This window comes from Heterodontus francisci, unplaced genomic scaffold (genome assembly GCF_036365525.1).
Source record: "Heterodontus francisci isolate sHetFra1 unplaced genomic scaffold, sHetFra1.hap1 HAP1_SCAFFOLD_124, whole genome shotgun sequence".
In the NCBI taxonomy this organism is placed as follows: domain Eukaryota; kingdom Metazoa; phylum Chordata; class Chondrichthyes; order Heterodontiformes; family Heterodontidae; genus Heterodontus; species Heterodontus francisci.
This window is the reverse complement of record NW_027140322.1, coordinates 1,843,535-1,863,298: the sequence shown is the minus strand read 5'-3', so window position 1 is coordinate 1,863,298 and position 19,764 is coordinate 1,843,535. Positions and strand designations below refer to the sequence as shown.

Genomic DNA, 19,764 nt, shown 5'->3' with positions numbered 1-19,764 from the left:
AGATTCAAGGTAGCTATGGAAAAGGACCAGGAGGGACCGGAAATAAAAGTACTGAATTGGGAGAAGGCCAATATCAATATGAAAAACAGGATCTGGCTAAAGTGGACTGGGAGCACCTAATAGAAGGAATGTCTACATCAGGCCATTGGGAGTCATTTAAGGAGGAAATAGTGAGAGTTCAGAGCCAGCACGTACCCGTAAAGATGAAGGGTAGGTCTAACAAGCCCAGGGAACTCTGCATGTCAAAGGATCTCGAGGATTGGATCAGCAAAGAAGGGGGCTTGTGGCATATTTCGAGCGCTAAAAACAGTGGAGGCCATAGAGGAGAATAGAAACATAGAAAATAGGAGCAGGAGCAGGCTATTCTGCCCCTCAAGCTCGGTAGAATGTGTAGGGAAAGGAAAGGCCCAAGGCGTTTTATAAGTATATTAAGGGCGAGAGGATAATTAGGGAAAGAGTCGGGCCCATTAGGGTCCAAAGTGTCAATCTGTGTGGAGAGCCGGAGGATATAGGTACGGTTTTAAGTGATTAGTTTTCATCTGCTTTGACGATGGAGGAGGAGGATGTAGGCATAGATATCAGGCAGGGGGATTGTGATATACTTGTACAAATTAGCATTGAAACGGAGGAAGTATTAGCTGTTTTAGTGGGATTTAACGTGGATAAATCCCCAGGCCCAGACGAGATGCATCCCAGGCTGTTATATAAGGCAAGAGAGGAGATAGCAGGGGCCCTGACACAAATTTTAAAATCCTCTCTGGAAACAGGAGAGTTTCCAGAGGACTAGAGGCCACTGAATGTGGGAAGGGGAGCAGGGATCTTAAAGATAATTACATCAGTGGTTTGGAAACTATTGGGAAAAACATTCTGAGGGTCAGGATTAATCTTCACTTGGAGAGGCAGTGATTAATCAGCGGTAATCGGCATTGCTTTGTCAGGGGAAGATCCTGTCTAACAAACTTGATTGCAATTTTTCGAGGAGGTGAATAGATGTGTCGATGAGGGTAAAGTGGATTCTGTAGTCTACATGAACTTCAGTAAGGCTTTTGCTAAGGCCACGCATGGGAGATTGGTTAAGAAGGCAAGAGCCCATGGGATCCAGGGTAATTTGGCAAATTGGATCCAAATTTGGCTGAGTGGCAGGAGGTAGAGGCTGATGGCTGAGGGTTGTTTTTGGGAGTGCAGACGTGTGACCAGTGTTGTACCGCAGGGATCAGTGCTGGGACCCTTGCTGTTTGTAGTGTACATTAAAGATTCAGATGTGAATATAGGAAGTATGATTAGTAAGCTTGCAAATGGCACTAAAATTGATGGTATTGTAAATAGAGAAGAAGGAAAGCCTTAGATTACAGGACGATATAGATGTGCTGGTGAGATGGGCGGAGCAGTGGCAAATGGAGTTTAATCCTGAAAAGGTGATGCATAGGAGGGCTAACAAGGCAAGTAAATATAAAATGGATGGTAGGACCCTAGGAAATAAAGGGTCAGAGGGACCTTGGTGTACTTGTCCATAGATCATTGAAGGCAGCAGCAAAGGTAGATAAGGTGGTTGGGAAGGCGCATGGGATACTTGCCTTTTTTAGCCAACGCATAGAATATAAGAGCAGGGAGGTTATGACGGAGCTGTATAAAATATAAGTTAGGCCACAGTTAGGGTGCTGTGTACAGTTCTAGCCTTCACCTTATATGAAGGATGTAATAGTACTGGAGCGATTGCAGAGGGGATTCACCAGGATGTTGCCTGTGCTGGAATATTTCAGATATGAAGAGAGACTGAAAAGGCTCGGGTTGTTTTCCATAGAGCAGAGAAGGCTGAGGGGGGACGTGATTGAGGTATACAATATTCTGCGGGCATTTATAGGTTAGATAGGAAGAAACGTATTCCTTCAGCTGAGGGATCAATAACCAGGGGGCATAGATTTAAAGTAAGGGGCAGGGAGTTTAGAGGGGATTTGAGGAAAAGAATTTTAACCCAGAGGGTCGTTGGTGTCTGGAACGAACTGCCTGAAGATGTGGTAGAGGCAGGAACCCTCACGACATTTAAGAATTATGTAGATGAGCATTTGAAACGCCATAGCATACAATGGTCCGGGCCAAGTACTGGAAAGTGGGATTAGAATAGTTAGGTGCTTGATGGTCAGCACAGACACGTTGGGCCAAAGGGCCTGTTTCTGTGCTGTATTACTCTATGGCTCTCTGATTGACCACCGCACAGTCCCTCTGGAGCCAAGGTCCTGTCTTTACATTGAGGTATACTCACCATTGTAGTGCGTGGCACTGCCACCTTGCTATATGGCAGAGATTGCAAACAGATCTAGCAACTCTAAGCTGGGTATCCACGAGACGCTTTGTGCCATAGGCAACAGAAGCAACAGCAGAATTATATTCAGCCACAATGTGTAACTTCATGGCACGGCATATCCCCCACTCTACCATGACCATCAAGTCGTGGGATCAACCCTGGTACAATAAGAATGTAGGAGGGCTTCCGAGGAGCAGCACTAAGCATACCTAAAAATGAGGTGTCAGCCTTGTGATGCTACAACACAGAACTACTTGCATGCCCAGCAGAGGAAGCAACATGTGATAGACAGAGTTAAACAATTCCACAACACACAGATCAGCTCCCAACCCGATGCCTTCCCCACCCGTATTGCCAACCATCCTGACTCCCAGGCCATCTCCAAAAGGATTGAAAAATCCAGCCTGTTGAATCAGGCAAGGCGTCCAGCCACAGAACACACCAGATAAATTAACTTGTAGAGAAAACAGGTAAGTCCTTTGGTCGATGAACTCCATTTTTCCCACAGTTCATATAAAACTCCTCACCACCCGCCACCCCCACCCCCCCCCCACCCCGCCCTCCCACAAGCTTTGTGGACGCTCTTCAACCTACAAGCTAACAGTTAAAAAATCATTCTTGATACTGTCCCCACTCACTTGCCTGGAGGAGTGCAGGTCCAATAACACTGAAACAGATCTGCAGTCCTGCCGCATCCAGTCACGAATGGTGGTGGACAGATGATCAACTAACAGGAGGAAGAGGTTCCACAAATATCCACATCCTCACTAATAGTGGAGCCCAGCACTTCAGTGCAAAAGACAAGGCTGCAATATTTACATCCATCTTCAGCCAGAAGTGCAGAGTGGATGATCCATCTCTGCCTCATGCTGAGGTCGCCAGCATCACAGATGTCAGTCTTCAGCCAATCTTATTTACTCCACCTGATATCAAGAAATAGCCGAAGGCACCGGATACTGCAAATGTTCTGGGCCCTGACAATATTCTGGCAATAGTACTGATAACTTGTGTTCCAGAGCTGGCCATACGCCGAACCAGGCTGTTGCATTACGGTTACAACATTGACATCTACCTGGCGATGTGGAAAGTTGCCCTGGTATGTCCTGTCCACAAAAAGCAGGACAAATCCAACCTGGCCAATTGCCGCCTTATCGGTCTACTCTTGATCATCAGCAAAGAGATGGGAGGGGTGATCAATCGTGCTTTCAAGCAGCACTTGCTCAGCAACAATATGCTCACTGACGCTCAGTTTAGTTTCCGCCAGGGCCACTCAGCTCCTAATCTCATTACAGCCTTGGTCCAAACATGGGCAAAAGAGCTGAATGCTAGATGTGAGGGGAGCGTGACTGCTCTTGACATCACGGCAACATTTGACTGAGCATGGCATTAAGAAGCCAAAGCAAAACTGGAACCAAAGGACATCAGAGGGAACGCTCTCCACTGGTTAGAGTAGTATCTAGCACAAAGGAAGTTGGTTGTGGTTGTTGGACGACAATTATCTCAGCACCAGGACATCAGTGCAGGAGTTCCTCAGGGCAGTGTGCTCGGCTCAACCATCTTCAGCTGCTTCATCAATGACCTTCCCTCCATTATCAGGCCAGAAGTGGGGATATTTTCTGATGATTGTCCAATGTTCAACCCCATTTGTGACTCATAATATACTAAAGCAGCCTGTGTTCATATGCAGCAAGACATGGACAACTTCAAGCCTTGTGCTAATGAGTTGCAAGTGACATTCGCACCAGACAAGTGCTAGTCAGTGACTTTCTCAAACAAGAGGTAATCTAACCATTTCCCCTTGATGTTCACTGGTATTAGAATTGTTGAATCCCCCACTATAAATACCCAGTGGATAACCGTTGACCAGAAACTGAACTGGACCAGCCAGGTAAACACTGTGGCTACAGACACAAGTCAGATGTTAGGAATTCTGCCGCAAGTAACTCATGTCCTGTCTCCCCAGTGCCTGTCCACCATCTACAAGGCACATGTCAGGAGTATGATGGAATACTCTACACTTGCCTGAATGGGTGCTGTTCAAACAACACACAAGAATCTCGACACCATCCAGGAAAGCAGTCCGCTTGATTGTCACCCTATTCACAACCTCCAGCATTCATTCCCTCCACCACAGACACACAGTGGAAGCAGCGTGTATCAAGAACAATGTACACTGTGGCAACACACCAAGCACCTACCAAAGCCGCTACCCATATTACCTAGAAGAACAAGGGCAGCAGATGCATATGAACACTACCACCTTAATATTCCCCTCCAAGCCATTCACCATCCTGACTAAGAACAAGACCGTCGTTCCTTCACTGTCGCTGGATTAAAGTTCCGGCACTCCCTTCCTTACAGCACTGTAGGTGTACCTACACCCCAAGGACTGCAGCAATTAAAGAAGGCAACTCACACCATCGCAAAGGCAATCAAGGATGGTCAATAAATGCTGGTCTCGCCAAGGATGCCCACTCCCCATGAATGAATAATAACAACAAGAACAAAAAATCTCTCCTGCTCTCCGTCCGATCACACATCTTAATTTTATTTCTGCTTGCCGCCTCCTTTTCACTTTGGAAAAAAAACTATTACATGTCTAACCTTTTCCAGTTCTGATGAAAGGTCACAGACCTGAAATGCTAATTCTGTCTCCACAGATGCTGTCAGATCTGCTGAGTATTTCCATCACTTTCTAATTTAACGTCAGTGTTTATTAGGTTGCCTGAGTGTCACATTATTAACAGGGATCCCAGAAAATGACAGTGTTGGCAGAGAGGTCCTCAGATCTCTACTTTCATACTGCATTCTCTTAAGTATTTGAAAAAGTCTGAGGAGATCTTGCATGTGGAACATAATTTATCCAGGTTCATTGCTGAGTATCAGTGCTTACTGCAATTTCCTTGGTTAGTGCTACCATTTCTCAGTATGTTCATGTATAAGTGCCACTGTTTTCAGGATCGATTAGCTCCTCACAGATACAAGAGATTGACCCAAATATCTTCAATCACCACCATTCTGTGCGTGTGTTTCAAGTTTCTCTGACAACCAGTTGCTGTCAACACCCTTGGTTCATGCTGAAATTGTCAGTCTGTGATATCTGCAAAACACACCTCAGGGGGACAAGTCTATCATATTGGGAAAGGACCGGACATATCCTCAGAAACCAAAGAGTGGGTGGCAGTATTGTGGGGGCTTTACCTTGTTTCAAATCATTTTTGTCTGGATTGACAATGCAGTATGTGGAATTATTTTATTAAATGTCCATTTCTGGGGAGTTTTTGTTTCATTCTATGTGAGATCCAGAGGAATTAATCATTTGAACATTTTCTATCTGTGTTAACTTTACAGTGGCTGCTCAGCTGTGTTCATTTATTGATCTGTTTTAGTTCTTCAGACTCTTTTCATTACCCAGATTTACTTTCATTCCCAGAGAAATCAGGCTGACATTAAATGTTATTTATTGAGGTACAGTGGACAATTTATTGAAGCAACTGTCTACCTTCAGATCCCCTCTTTGAATTGAATCACAGCAAGTTAACTACTGACATTGACACAGGCTGCATTTCCAGTGATCGGATCGCAGCGAGTTAACACTTTACATTAACACAGGCTCAATCCTCCTGATTGTATTTGATTGTTAACAGTATTCCTGCTTCATTCACCTATGCAGGAAACAGCCTCAACATCTCATGGGTTCTTCTATTTTAAATTAAAACCACAGCGAGAATTGATGCATTGGTGTATCTGACTTTGCTGATTGATTTGGACTCAGAGTGATTTATCATGGCCTGTTGATATTGTGTGTTATACATTTGGAAATTGTACACAGATTACAGATATTCTGTGCTGTGATTCAGTTTTTGTGATAAGAGGTACGTTTACTTGCAGACACTAAGCTGTCAAATATTTCCAATGAATTAATGATATTGCCCAGAAATTCTTCCCCCGATACTTTGTCCTTTTGGATTTTAAACAACGTAATTTCAGATTCCGAGTTTTAATATGCTGCTGCAGTATCTTGACATTGCAGAGCAGCAGGCAAGAAAAACGGAAGCAGAGAAATCACCACAACGCCAGGTGCTTCCTCTCATTTCAACAGAACAGAAAAACACACAGTGGCTGTTCTGAGGCTCTGCAGACTGTGAGCTGCTTTTCACATATTTCGGCAATGGAAAGCCGTTCCTGACTCCAAGTGATCACCATCCAGAAAACAGATTCCTTTGTTTTAGAGGAAACACATCACATCCCTCCCTGTCTAGTTCAACGATGGTGAAAATTCACAACTTATGATGACCACTCAGTGTCTCAGTGTGTTCTGCGTCTCTCGACAGTCTCAATTAGAGATCACATTTCCTCAAATATTTGGCAGTTTTCCCAAGAAAGCTACACAGTCCTTATGTGGAGTGCAGCAGTTTTGAGAGGAATGTCTCAGATACACTCTGCTGTTCCACAGTGGGCAAATACAGCAAAACTGAGCAGAAAAACAGTGATTGCTGTATTGCTGGTAATGGTGGTCATGGCAATCGAGGTGACTACCCTGGGCAACAAGTCAACATTTGACCAAGTGTGTGCCGAAGAAGATTACTTTCCTGATCCCATCATATTCCCATGTGCCACTCTCTCCGAAGTATTTATCTATTGTGTGTATGTATTTATATTCAATTGCAACCTAACCACATTTTTCTATGACATCAACTTCTTTAAAAAGTCAAAATACTGCAGATGCTGGAAATCTAAATCATGAACTGAAAATGTTGGAACTACTTAGTAGGCGAGGCAGCATTTTGAGAAAGAGAATTTTCTTCAGAACAGGAAAGGTTTGTGCTGTAACAGTGTTTCAGTAAGGACAGAGGCTGGGAAAATGGGAACAGAGGAAGGAGATAAAGAGAGAAACTGTGATGGGGTGGAAGGCAGTCGTGATTAAATGAAGAACAGAATCATTACCAGAACCTGCTGTCAAAAACAAATGGGGGCAGTAGTTCCCACGTGTTTATTTTTGAAGTTGATGCTGAGTCAGAAAAATTGAAACAATGTCGGCGGCTGAACACAGAGGGGTCAGCTCTGAGTGGGACAGGGAATTGTAATGGCAAGTGAATGGAAGCTACTGGACATAATGGAAGAACTCAGCAAAGCAATTGCAGAATGTATGCTTCATCTCCATGGTGTTGAGGACAATTGTTAAGAATTAATGCATTGATTAAACAAAAACAAAAATACAAATAAATCACTGTTTGTGGTCCTGACAGTTGAAGGAGAGAAGGTGAAAGGGCAGGTCATGCATCACCAACACTTGCCTGGGGAGGTGACATTGGAAGAGTAGTGGGTGTTTTGAGTGAAGGAAGAGTGGGTCAAGCTGTACCTTCAGAATGCTGAAAATAGAGCAGAGGATGTCTGGTGGGAGCATTGCAGTGAAGTTGGCAGAAGTGATGGAGGATATTTCATTGAATGTAGAGTCTGGTGGAGTGAAAGGTGAGGGTAAGGGCAAATTCATTATGTGAAGGAAGGATGGAAGGAATGATAGTGGAACTGGAATGGAGAGGTTCAAAGGCCCTTTCAGCCACGGTGGCAAAGAGCTAAATGCACTTCGTTCCAAAGCACACTTCTAACTGGAGAAGAGTAAAGGAGAAGGTGGAAAACAAGGTCAACAGTTTCTTATTTATGAGGTGCCCTTACATAGTTAAACTATCCAAGTCATATTATCAAACACAATTTGATAGCGAGCAGCGTTAACAGATATTCTGGCAGATGACCAAATGCTTCGTCAAGGTGGTAAGTTTTAAGCAGCATCTTAAAGGAGGAAAAATATGTGGAGAGGCAGAGGTTTATGGAGAGAATTCCAGAATTTCGGATCTTGGCAGATGAAAATAAGACCACCAGCGGTGGAGCGATTAAATTTGTGAATGCTCAGGTATCCGGAATTGAAGGAGGACAAATATCTGATAGGGCTGAAATAGATTACAGAGATAGGGAGAGAAGAGCTCATGGGGAGATGATAAAATAAACGTGGGAATTTCAATATTGTTGAGGTGCATGACCAGAAGCTATTGCGAGTGCAGAGGTGATGGATGAACGTCTCCTTGCGAGAGTTGTATATAGGCAGCAGAGGTTTGGATGTCCTCAGGATGACTGAGGATGCAAACAGGGAGGTTGGCCAGGAATGCATTGGAATACTCAAGTCTAGAGGTGAAGATGGGGAATTAAATGCTGCACTCTCTGGATGAAAAATGAATTGTCAGTTAAAGGAAAAGAGAAAGGAGAGATTCATTACAAATTCCAATTCAAGAATATAATCTCAAACCAAATAGAAAGCAGAGTGCACAGGGAGAATTGGAAAAGAATACAAGAAGGACAAAGGGAAAGCATGGAAAAGATTAGCAGCTAAGAGTAAAGGGGATCAGAAATCTTGTCAAACATATACAAGTAAAAATAAAGGAACGGTGCAGCCGATTATGGAGAAGCAAATAAATATTCCTGTCGAGGCAGAGGGCGTGACTGAGGTACAGAATGAGTAATTTGCAACTGCCTTCAAAAAAGAAGAGGCTGAAATTAATGTCCCAATCGAGGAGAGGGATGCAGATATCCTGCATAGGATAAAATAGATGGGAACGCGTTGCGAAACAGTTTGTCACTAAATGTCGGCAACATCCCTGGTCCAGATGGGAAGCATTCTGGGAGATAAAGGAAGCTGGGTTGGAGATAAGATCAGGTCTGACCACAATATTTCAATACTCCTTTTATATCGCACTGGGGCCAAAGGACTGGAATTTGGCAAACGTTAGACTCCTTTTCAAAACGAGAGGAGAGGGTAAACCATGTGACTACACGCTAATCTGTCTAACCACAGTGAAAGTTGAGAGATCTACTAGAGGCCTTCATCAAGGACAAAATTAATTCTCACTTGCAGAAGCATGAGGTAAGATGAGAAAAACATCTCGGATTTATAAAAGGCCAATCGCGTGTAACTTAACTGATTGAGTTCTTTAATCAAGTCAGAGGCTGAAGTAGGCCTTGTGTATTTGGGCATCCAATGCTGACGAAGTACCTCATAACAGACTTATTCAGAAAATGGGAATGCATATTATTAAAGGGACGATGTCAGCTCGGGTAGTCGATTGGGTAAGAGATAGGAGGTCGAGAATAGTGGTGAATGGATGTTCTCCTGACAGGCGAGAGTGGCTGTTGCCCGGGGGTTGGTCTTAAGACTACTGTTTTTACTTTCTACATGCAAGTTACATAGACTTGGGTTTAGAATGTATAATTTTTACATTTGTGGATGGTGAAAAACATGGCTCTGCATTAAATCGTGAATATTATAATCGCAGACTTCAGGGTAGACAGTCTGCTGAAATGGGCAGATCAACGGTAGATGCAATTTATTGTGGTCAAGTCAGAAGTGATGTTCATTGTGACAGCATCATGTCAATATAACATAAATAGTACCATTTGCAGGAGGTGCAAGAACAGAGGGACAGGGGAATGCATGTTCATAAATCTTTAAGGATTGCAGGGCAAGTAGAGAAGCTGATTGAGAAAGTGTACGAGATATTTGATTTGAAAATGGGGTTATTGAATTCAAACATAAAGGGCATCAAGCTGCTACTTAATAGATCAATTGTTATGACTCAGCTGTCGTCCTGTGTGCAATTCCGGGCACGAATACCTTGGAAGAATTTCAAGGCCCTGCAAAACGTACAAAGGAGGATTATCAAGAAGGCACCACGGGTGAGGGAATTCATTTACAGGGAGAGAATTCAGGAGCTTGGATTTTTCGAATTGGAGCAGGGAAAGTTCAGTGGGATAGAAAAATAGAAAATAGGAGCAGGAGTAGGCCATTCGGCCCTTCGAACCTGCTCCGCCATTCATTATGATCATGGATGATCATCCAACTCAGTAACCTGTTCCCGCTTTCGCCCCATACCCTTTGAACCCTTTAGACCCAAGAGCTGTATCTCACTCCTTCCTGAAAACATATAATGTTTTGGCCTCAACTGCTTTCAGTGGTAGCGAATTCCACAGGCTCACCACTCTGTGGGTGAAGCAATTTCTCCTTAACTCTGTCCTGAAAGGTTTACCTGCATCCTTAGACTGTGACCCCTGGTTCTGGACTCCCCCAACATCGGGAACATCCTTCCTGCATCTACCCTGTCAAGTCCTGTTAGAATTTTGTAGGCTTCAATGAGATTCCCCCTCACTCTTCTGAACTCCAACAAATATAATTCTAACCGACTCAATCTCTCCTCATACGCCAGTCCCGCCATCCCAGATCTAACAGAGTTCAAAATAATGAGGGGTTATGGTAGAGTAAGAATGCGGAACTTATTTCCTCTCATGAATACGTTTGTCATCAGAGATCATGGCCAGGATTTTACTGGCCCCCAGAGGCGTGATTGGAAGCCGGGAGGGGTGGGGAGGGGGCACGGAGAAAAGCGGTGTGTGACAAGGGACTTGGCAGGATGGGGATCCCAGCGCCTCCCCATCGTCCAGTGATCCTGGAGGCAGGATAGGCCGACAACAGCCTTCTCGCCCAATGGCAGATTGAGGATGTTCAGTGGCCAATTAAGGGACAATTATGGGATCATTCCACCGCCGCTGGGATCTTACCAGTAGCGATGTCCTCCACCATATGGAGAGGACACCTTGTAAAACGAAGCATTCTCCCTGTGGCCTTGTGGGTGCGGTGGGGCGTTGCCTCCTTCATGGCCAATTTGTGACGCACAGAGCACCCCCACCAGGAACCAGTTCATTCCCCGGGACCTCCCTCCACCTGCAGCACAAGAAAACCGCCCAGGCCCTCTCGCCGGGGCCTTGCGTACTGGCTCTGGTGACACCGCCTCACCTACCTCTTCTCTGCGGTTCCAGAGATGGGCCTGGGTCCGAGACCTTCTGTCGAACCGGAAGAATAACTAGAAAGGTAGTGAAGAGACATTTCTTCACACTAAGGCTTGTTTAGATCTGGAAAGCACGACCCGAAAGAGTGATGAAATCAGATTCCAGAGGAATTTATAAAGACAATTAAACAAGTGCTTGCAATGGAATAATTTCCAGGTTACGTGAAAAAGCTACATATGTGACAATAAATTAGACAGCTCTTTCAAAGGGACGACTCTGACTAAAGTAGCCGAATGGCCTTTCCTGTGCATCTATGAATCTATGATCTGGACGCCAGATCAGTGATTCATTTACTTTTCAAACTGTCACACGTCATTATCCTCGCAGGATAGGCTGGTAGTTGGAACCTGGGTTCATTTTATCCATTTATGGTCACATTTCGTCTCATTGGTGTATTTTACCAGCTTGTAATTCACGGTTCACACAAGTCAAAATCTATTGGTTATTTGGAAGAAAACATTTTTTCTGCAGAAACTTCTGTCAAAGAATTAATTTCCACAACAGCCAGAGTTTCAGAAGCTGCTGCAAGGAGCTCTTAGTGTCTGAGAACTGCGTTCGGGTAATGTTCTGTTCTCATCGCTGTACCCAGCGCCAGAACCATGATGCAAACCTTCCTGACCCTGTCTCTACTGCAGCTTTTGAACTGTAAGTTACAGATTTTTGAATGCATTATGTTATTTACTGATACACTGATTATTATTACAAGATGTATATTATTAATCTAATTATCATCTTTAATACAGAACCCATTCAGGAGATGTAGAAAGTAAATAATGCTTTATACATTTTAATTTTCTTGTGTAGAGTTTAATGAAATATTGGCACTTGTTTATTGCCTTCTACCAGCCGCTCGTACAGAGCAGACTGGCGTTGAAAATCTCATGGGTCGATTTAAGCAGGGTCTGTTAGAAAAAGAGACACTTCGCTGTTAGAATAGAATATGTCAGTGTCTGAGATCAATTTACGTAAAACGGATCTATTTTATTTTCAGTTGTCATTCATTGGGATGGTATGAAATGGATACTGTGTAATATAATTTGTAGTAGTTTCATTTACTACAAATTTTGGATTGAATGTTTCAATTTTAAGTTCTTTCAACTACAAATAGGAATAAAGCCCCATTTATATAAAAATGCCTTGCGCTTACATAGCGCATTTTACGCCGTCAGGACGTCCCAAAGGGCTTTGCTGTCAATTCGATATTGTTTTGTAGTGTTGTCCATACTGTAATATAGGAAACGTGGCTGCTAATTTACACACAGCAAGCGCCGACAAACAGCAATGTGATAATGACCAGAATACTTTTTTTGTGTGTGACATGTTGATTGAGGGATCAACATTCGCCAGAGCACTGGGGATAATACCCCTACCCTTCCTCCAAATAGTGTACCTGAAAGGGCCGACGGAGCTTCGCTTTAACGTCTCCTCCGATGGAAAGAATTTGGGCAGTGCAGCACACCCTCAGCACTGCATTGGAGTGGCAGCCTAGATTCTGTGCTCAAGTCTCTGGAATTAGACTTGAACCCACCATCTCCTGACTCAGAGGCGAGAGTGCTAGCAATTGAGCTATTGCTGACAGTAATATTGTTTTGGTTACAGTAAACGAGTTTGGAATATTCTACATCTAATTAACAGGTATTTTAAATTCCCAGTTGAATTTGTATCGAACACAAAGACTGCGGGAGTTTGTTTTATATTTCCCCCTGTGTTTCTTATACTGACACAGCCAGCTGGAATTGAAATTCTAATCTGAGTATTTAAAGCGAGTCTGATAGAAGTAGAGCGCCGTCTTTGTTTGAATAGAGTGTATCAGAGTCAGGTGTAAGTTATCTCACTGAGTGCAGATCACCAGTCAAAACTACATCTACTGCCACCATGAACCGCCACACACATTTCTGAAACAGATGTTTCTCAACACAAGTGTTGTCTGCTCTCCTAGTGATACAGTTCATGAAACTAAATATTTTAAAATAATTTGTTCAATGTTGAAGTGTTACCTTCAATCTATAATAACCACTCAACTGGAGGTGGAACCAATATTTTTCAATTCGTTTTCATGATTAGTATAATTATCAAGAGCACTCTGCAAAAAATGATGTCACTGTAAGTTCCTAAATCATTGGGGAATTTGCTCTGTATTATTGATCAGTTAGTGATGATCTTCAAAATTAGTATCTTTTATATTAAATTAATTATTCTATTGCCTCCATTTTTTTGTACAGTGCCTGAAGATAGTTAAGTTTTCCCAATCACATATTTTCACACAGTGACATGTTGTGTGTAAAGAGTTAGCGATATTGTTCTTTATGATTGTTCCAACGGCTCGATATTTGTTGTTTTATTCCATTGATGATTCCATTCTGTTTCTCACTATTTCCCGTGTGTGTTTGGTTACATTTATCAATCTCTGTCTGTTACAAACTTTATTGGTTTACTGACAGGCCAGCTTAGTCCCAGTGTTATCAGATACTTGATGTGTTTAACGAATTGTATTTCCGTGAATATTAACTAATTGGATTGTAAAAGCCTGTTCTGTGGATTATTTAAAGAAAATTGTATTCAAGCCACAGAAAAGATAAACAATGAATTGCACATGACTCCCTGTATCCGTTTCTCCAATCGCTAGTTGCTCAGAATCATTTTTAAAAAGCAGGCATGCTTTATGACAAAAAACACTGTGATTCATTGCGATCATATGAAGCGAATATTGAAATAGTTTATCTCATTTGTAGAATTCACGTTGAATACGAATCTTGGGCTGTTGGTTTGATTTTACATTCCATCAATATTAAATAGGGAACAATTATCCATTCTTTTGCGATCAAAAAACATTGTTTTTATAATATCTTGCATCTTATTAACACGTCTTCTAAATTCCCAAGTGGGACATGTGCAGAATTTTGATTTAAATGCAAAATTGAAAACAAATATCGTGGCAATTTGTGTTATTTGGTCCTCTGCGGCACTCGTACCGACACAACTGACTGAAGTTGAAATTCTAAGCAGATTATTTAACAACAGCAATCTAGCAGTAGAAAGTGATCACAGTGAGAATAGAAGGTCTCGGGGTGTGGGGTCGATGGTAATGCAGGGATTATAGAACAGCAGTCAAAGCTAAATCTACTGCTGACCGAAGCCACGCGGGCATTTCTGTCCCAGTTATTTCACAGTAGAAGTGCTGTCTGACCCTGTGTGATATACTGAGTGGAACTGAAATGATTTAAATAGTTTGTTCCACGTTCGAGTGTTGTACATGATCTATAAATATTGTATAATGTATTAACTGTAGCAGAACCAATATTATTTCAATTAGCATTAGTTATTACTGTCATTGTGAAGTGCCGTTCCCAAAGATAATGTTAATGAATATTCCAAAATCTCCGGACGATTTTCCATTTGTTATTGTTTACTTAATGATGACCTTGAACTTTAGAACTTTGTATTATAAATTCTCAACTTATTTCACATATTCATATGAACAGCGTCAAGTAATAATTAATATGACAGTTTCTCACTGTTTCCAGTGCGGGTTTGGTGACATTTGTTAATGCCTATCGACAGCAAATGCAGGTTCACGACAGGGAAACGCTCCCTTAATGTTATTACAGACTTCCATGATTAATTTTCTTTTGGTTTTGTGAAAGGGATTGCATTCTAAAATTCTGATTTTTAAGGTAATTTAAGAATATTTTCTGCAAGCCATAGGACAGAGAGAAAGTATGAAATCTATCTGACTCCCTGAAACTTTTTTTTAGCTATTAGCCCCAGATCAAAATCAATTTATGGGGCATGTGCATATTTATTTTGATTTGTCATTTATTGAAATCGTACAAGTGAATATTGAAACAGTTTCCTTAATTTATAAATTTGTCATTGAACACATTCTGTCCTGTTTGATTTTAAGTTCATCAAATTCAAATAAGGAACTGTTATTCATTTTTGTCGCAAAAAGCAAAAACGGATCTAATATTTGTCATCTGATGAATATTTAATTGCATTTCCAGAGATAATTTGAGTTAAATTTTGTTTTATTACCAAAATCAAACAGAAGTGCGGCAAGAGTTGGTTTTATATTGTTTCCTATGGCTCTCGTACGGACGCAGCAGACTGGAGTTAAAATTCTAATCAGACGTTTAAAACGGAGACTCCTGGAAGTAGAAAGTAGTCAGTGTTACAATCGAGTGTATGGGAGTCAGAACTGTAGAATACCGGGATCTGCATCCAGTTGACTCATCGCACATTGAGATTTCTGTCCCCGGAATGTCTCAGTGAAGTGCCATGTGCTGGAGAGAATTAGATTAAATAGTTTGTACAGCATTTGGAATATTCAGAAAGGACAATAAATATTGTACAATATATTAGCTGGAGGTGGAATGCATATTGCTTCATTTTTACTGATTATCGATTATACCCTCCAGAAAGTATGCTGCTGTTTTCAGGCGATTTGGCGGATGAACAATTTTATTTCGTCACTGACAATCTTCAAAACTATGTCTTTTGACATTAAATCATGATTTCTATTTCATACATTTATATGCACGGTGTTGTGTAATAATTAGTGTTTCTCAGTCTCTTTCTACATGATTCATACATTTGATGTAGTATTTAATATCCAGACGTATTTTGGAATCTCTTTCCACATATCCCAAACTTTATATATGGTGCGATGCAGTGTTTAATGAAAGATCCAGAGTTGTTTCCCAATCTCTGGGAAAAGGTGGAAAGTTGATCTGGGGCAATAGATCAGCCATGATCTTACTGAATGGCGGAGTAGTCTGGGTAGGCAGTATGGCCTAATCCTACTCCTATTAAATTCTTTTATCTCCTTCTACATGTGCCATACTCTGGTCACCTTGTGGAACAAATCCTGAATTTGTTTGCATATAGAAATTCAACAGACAGTGCACAGAACATTTTTTCTCGGTACTGTAAAGGTTCGATGCGTGTTTGGTTATTTCGAACCGTGGTAACGTTTCTTCAGACACTCGTTGATGTGTTATGGAGATAGATGCTAAACGTTACTGATAATAGTATTGACACACAGAATCCGGATTGTTTGATATGACTTCCTTCTGTCCAGTGCTTTGCTTGTGAGTGTAAGCTACAATAACTGTAATTCTATCAATTAATTTGCTTCTGAAATCCAAAATACCTCATTTATTTGTGGAAGTAGCTCAAATTTCAAGTAAAATAGTTTGATATAATATAATTATTTTGATTATTGACCCATCTAATAATCTGCCATTCGAAGCATGTACTCATAAACTCTCTGCATTGACTGTATTTTGTATCCCCTAAACCACCGCTGTCCCTGGTTTTGTAACACATTCAAGAGTTTAAATTTTGGGATTTGAATATCCAACGTTTGTCCCATTTCTGTTCACCTCCTTTGAGTTTATTGTTATTAATAATTAATATTTCTATATTACTGTTTGCAGTAATACGGTACCATAGTAATTTAACATATGTATAAAATGTTAAAATAACCTAACAGTTTTGCACTAAACCCATTAGTCTAAACATCAGGAAGGTAACGGTGTGAACACTGAAATCTAAGGCGTTGGGATCCGGGAGTCAGTGACAGCGGGACTGTCCATGCCAGGATAACAGCAGCAGAGTTTTAGATCAGCTGAAGTTTACCTAGGGTAGGAGGCCGACCAGAAGAGTGTTGGAATAGTGAGTATATCCTCTGCATATATCGGAGATTTGAAAAACGGTACACAGAAATGCATTCAAACTTTTTCAAGAACAATAATGAGAGCAGTTAGAAACTGCGAGGAAGGATCTGAGAGCAAAATGGAGGAATCAGCAGAAATGAGGAGTAGTGCAGATAAATGGAAAAATAGTATTGATTGAGAAAGGGGATTGACTGAACATTTCTCTGAGACAGCAAGAGATAAACAGGCCGAATAGACAAGTATGGGTATCTCGGTTATAATTGTTTAAAATCATTTTCGGGATATGAGTTCGCTGGCCAGGCAGAATTTACTGAACAACCCTAGTTATCCAGACAGGATGACGGGGTGTTTTCTTGAACCACTGTCGTCATGTTGGCGACGTTGTCCTCCACCCATGTATTGTCTATCCCTAGTTTCCCTAAGAGGGTGTTCGTGGGCTTTCTCCTTGAACCACTGGATTATTTGGAGAAAAAATCCCACGTGACATGGATGGTTACAGGCTGAAATGATAAATGCATGAAGAGTAGGGGAAATGAATGAGTGGATTGAAGACGATTCACGGACTCTACAGAAACACTGAGACTGGAACCGTTTTTCAGTAAATACTGAAAGATTATTCCCCCCCTCCCCCACGTCTGTCATTGGGTGACTGGAAAAGGGGAATTTGTGGGAACTGACTATTATCAGGGAAAGTTAGTAGGAATGCTCAGGCTCCAGGACTGGGAGGAAATCACACACTCTTTACATTCCAGAATTAGGATCATTAAGAGACCAGTGAGATATAGTTGGGAAACAGTAACACATTCAAAATTACTCGGGAAGCACAGCTGAGGACAGGAATCGGTGTCCCGTTGTCTATAATATATCACCAGAGTATACAAAGAGACAATAATACATGGGAGATATAATTTCACCAGGGAGTTGGGGAACAGGTCAACACACCGCCTGTAGTATATAATTTTAGTTTAGTTTAGAGATACAGCACTGAAACAGGCCCTTCGGCCCACCGAGTCTGTGCCGACCATCAACCACCCATTTATACGAATCCGACTCTAATCCCATATTCCTACCACATCCTCACCTATCCCTACATTCCCCTACCACCTACCTATACTAGGGGCAATTTATAATGCTCAATTTACCTACCAACCTGCAAGTCTTCTGGCAGGAAACCGGAGCACCCGGAGAAAACTCACACAGACACAGGGAGAAATTGCAAACGCCACACAGGCAGTACCCAGAATTGAACCCGGGTTGCTGGAGCTGTGAGGCTGCGGTGCAAACCACTGCATCACTGTGCCACCCCATGTTGCGAATAGAAAAACACCTGGAGATCTGTGAGACACATTGTGATCAGTGGGATTGGGATCAGGTCAACACACCGTCTGTAGTATATAATGTTGAGAATAGAAAAACACCTGGAGATCTGTGAGACACATTGTGATCAGGGGGATTGGGTTCAGGTCAACCGAGTAACTGAATTTTTGAAAAGCAGAAACGCTTAACCAGTAAACGGGGGGACCATTGATCGAACATTATTAATGGGTAAAAGAACAGGGCACGTCGGTGATGGCAGGTTACAAGAGAATCAGAACTGCAGGAGCTTACTGAGAAACAGTCAGCACGGAGTTAGGAGGCTGACAGACCGTTAATCTTGTTTTGTTTCGTTTGAGGAAGCTATGTAATTTATTGAACGACAGAATAGCCCAATTACACGTTTACAGATACTTTGAAAGTTACAGGTGGAAGAATTTGCAGTAAATTGAAAGGCATTGAAATCTACCGCAGGATCGGAAAATCTTTAACTTGTGTTGCCATCCCTTCTCGAACTTTAGATCGGAAAGCTGAATTCACTGACAGTGCCATCAGTGTGGGTTTAAAAGGGTATCCATCACTACCCTCTTCTCAGGGTATCTACATACGGGTCATCAATGATCAGAGCACCATCAGCACAAATTTACAGGGCGATTGGGAATGGGAGTGGCACTAATTAGACTGCTCTGACGAAGAGACAGCATAGGCACCATGGGCCGAATGGCGTCCCTCTGTGCTGTTTCATTGTAAGATTCTATAAGGGAGAGGACCATCACCATCGCCTTCTCAGGCACCTTCACACTGGTAATACATGAAGCCCACCCACCGTCAGCACAAGGAGAGAGTGTATCCGGATGTCAGTGTGTGTATATGTGAAAACAATTCTGGATATATTTTATCCCATTACCAATATTAATGTTGTGCAGAAACTGTATTTTCTGTTTTTAGGAATGAAATCACAGATCCCGATATAATTTCTTCTGCAAGGCACGGGAATAATGACCCTGCAGTTAGTTGTATTTGTGTTTTTTCTTTCTGACAGTTTCATTCATTTCTTGCCCCAGTGAACTCTAATTGTTAACTTCTCATTTCAGGCAGACCTGGGAACAGTAAGGCTGACCCGTCAGGTAATCGCCCTTTATTTTCACACTATCTGCTATCTCTCTGCTCTAATCCATCCCATTAAATATGAAGCTTGGGCGAAAATCTCAGCATTTTCTTTGATCACGGATTAACCCGCTGCCCAGTTGAGAGTCAGAAAGGGAGGGTGTCCCTCATACTGTGACTGAAGATCTTTAATTTTAGCTGAGAGATGAGTGCTGCCTTCATGCAGAAGGACAATAACTGAGGGTCTCTGAAAAGCAAAGTGTGAAGGATCAGCTCCACTCACACTGTTACCTAGCTGAGAGATGACTGCTGTCTTCATGCAGAGGGACAATAACTGAGGGTCTCTGAAGAGCAGAGTGTGAAGGATCAGCTCCACTGACACCGCTGCCGGCCCAACGGTCCAGCTAACCAATCTGCGCTGACATCAAGATCACATCACCATCCAGCCCTGTCTTCATTGGCTGTACTGGG

General features: G+C 42.2%; 1 protein-coding gene across 1 annotated transcript in view; it reads left to right on the top strand.

The window, feature by feature from the left end:
• Positions 1 to 11,705: 11,705 nt before the first annotated feature.
• LOC137359217 (deleted in malignant brain tumors 1 protein-like) overlaps positions 11,706 to 19,764 on the top strand; it is a 28,104-nt gene continuing 20,045 nt past the window's right edge. Inside the window, exons 1-2 of the mRNA XM_068025277.1 lie at positions 11,706 to 11,839; positions 19,281 to 19,313. Of these exons, the coding sequence (XP_067881378.1) occupies positions 11,794 to 11,839; positions 19,281 to 19,313 (79 nt within the window). The 5' untranslated portion in view covers positions 11,706 to 11,793. The remainder of the gene's footprint in view (positions 11,840 to 19,280; positions 19,314 to 19,764) is intronic.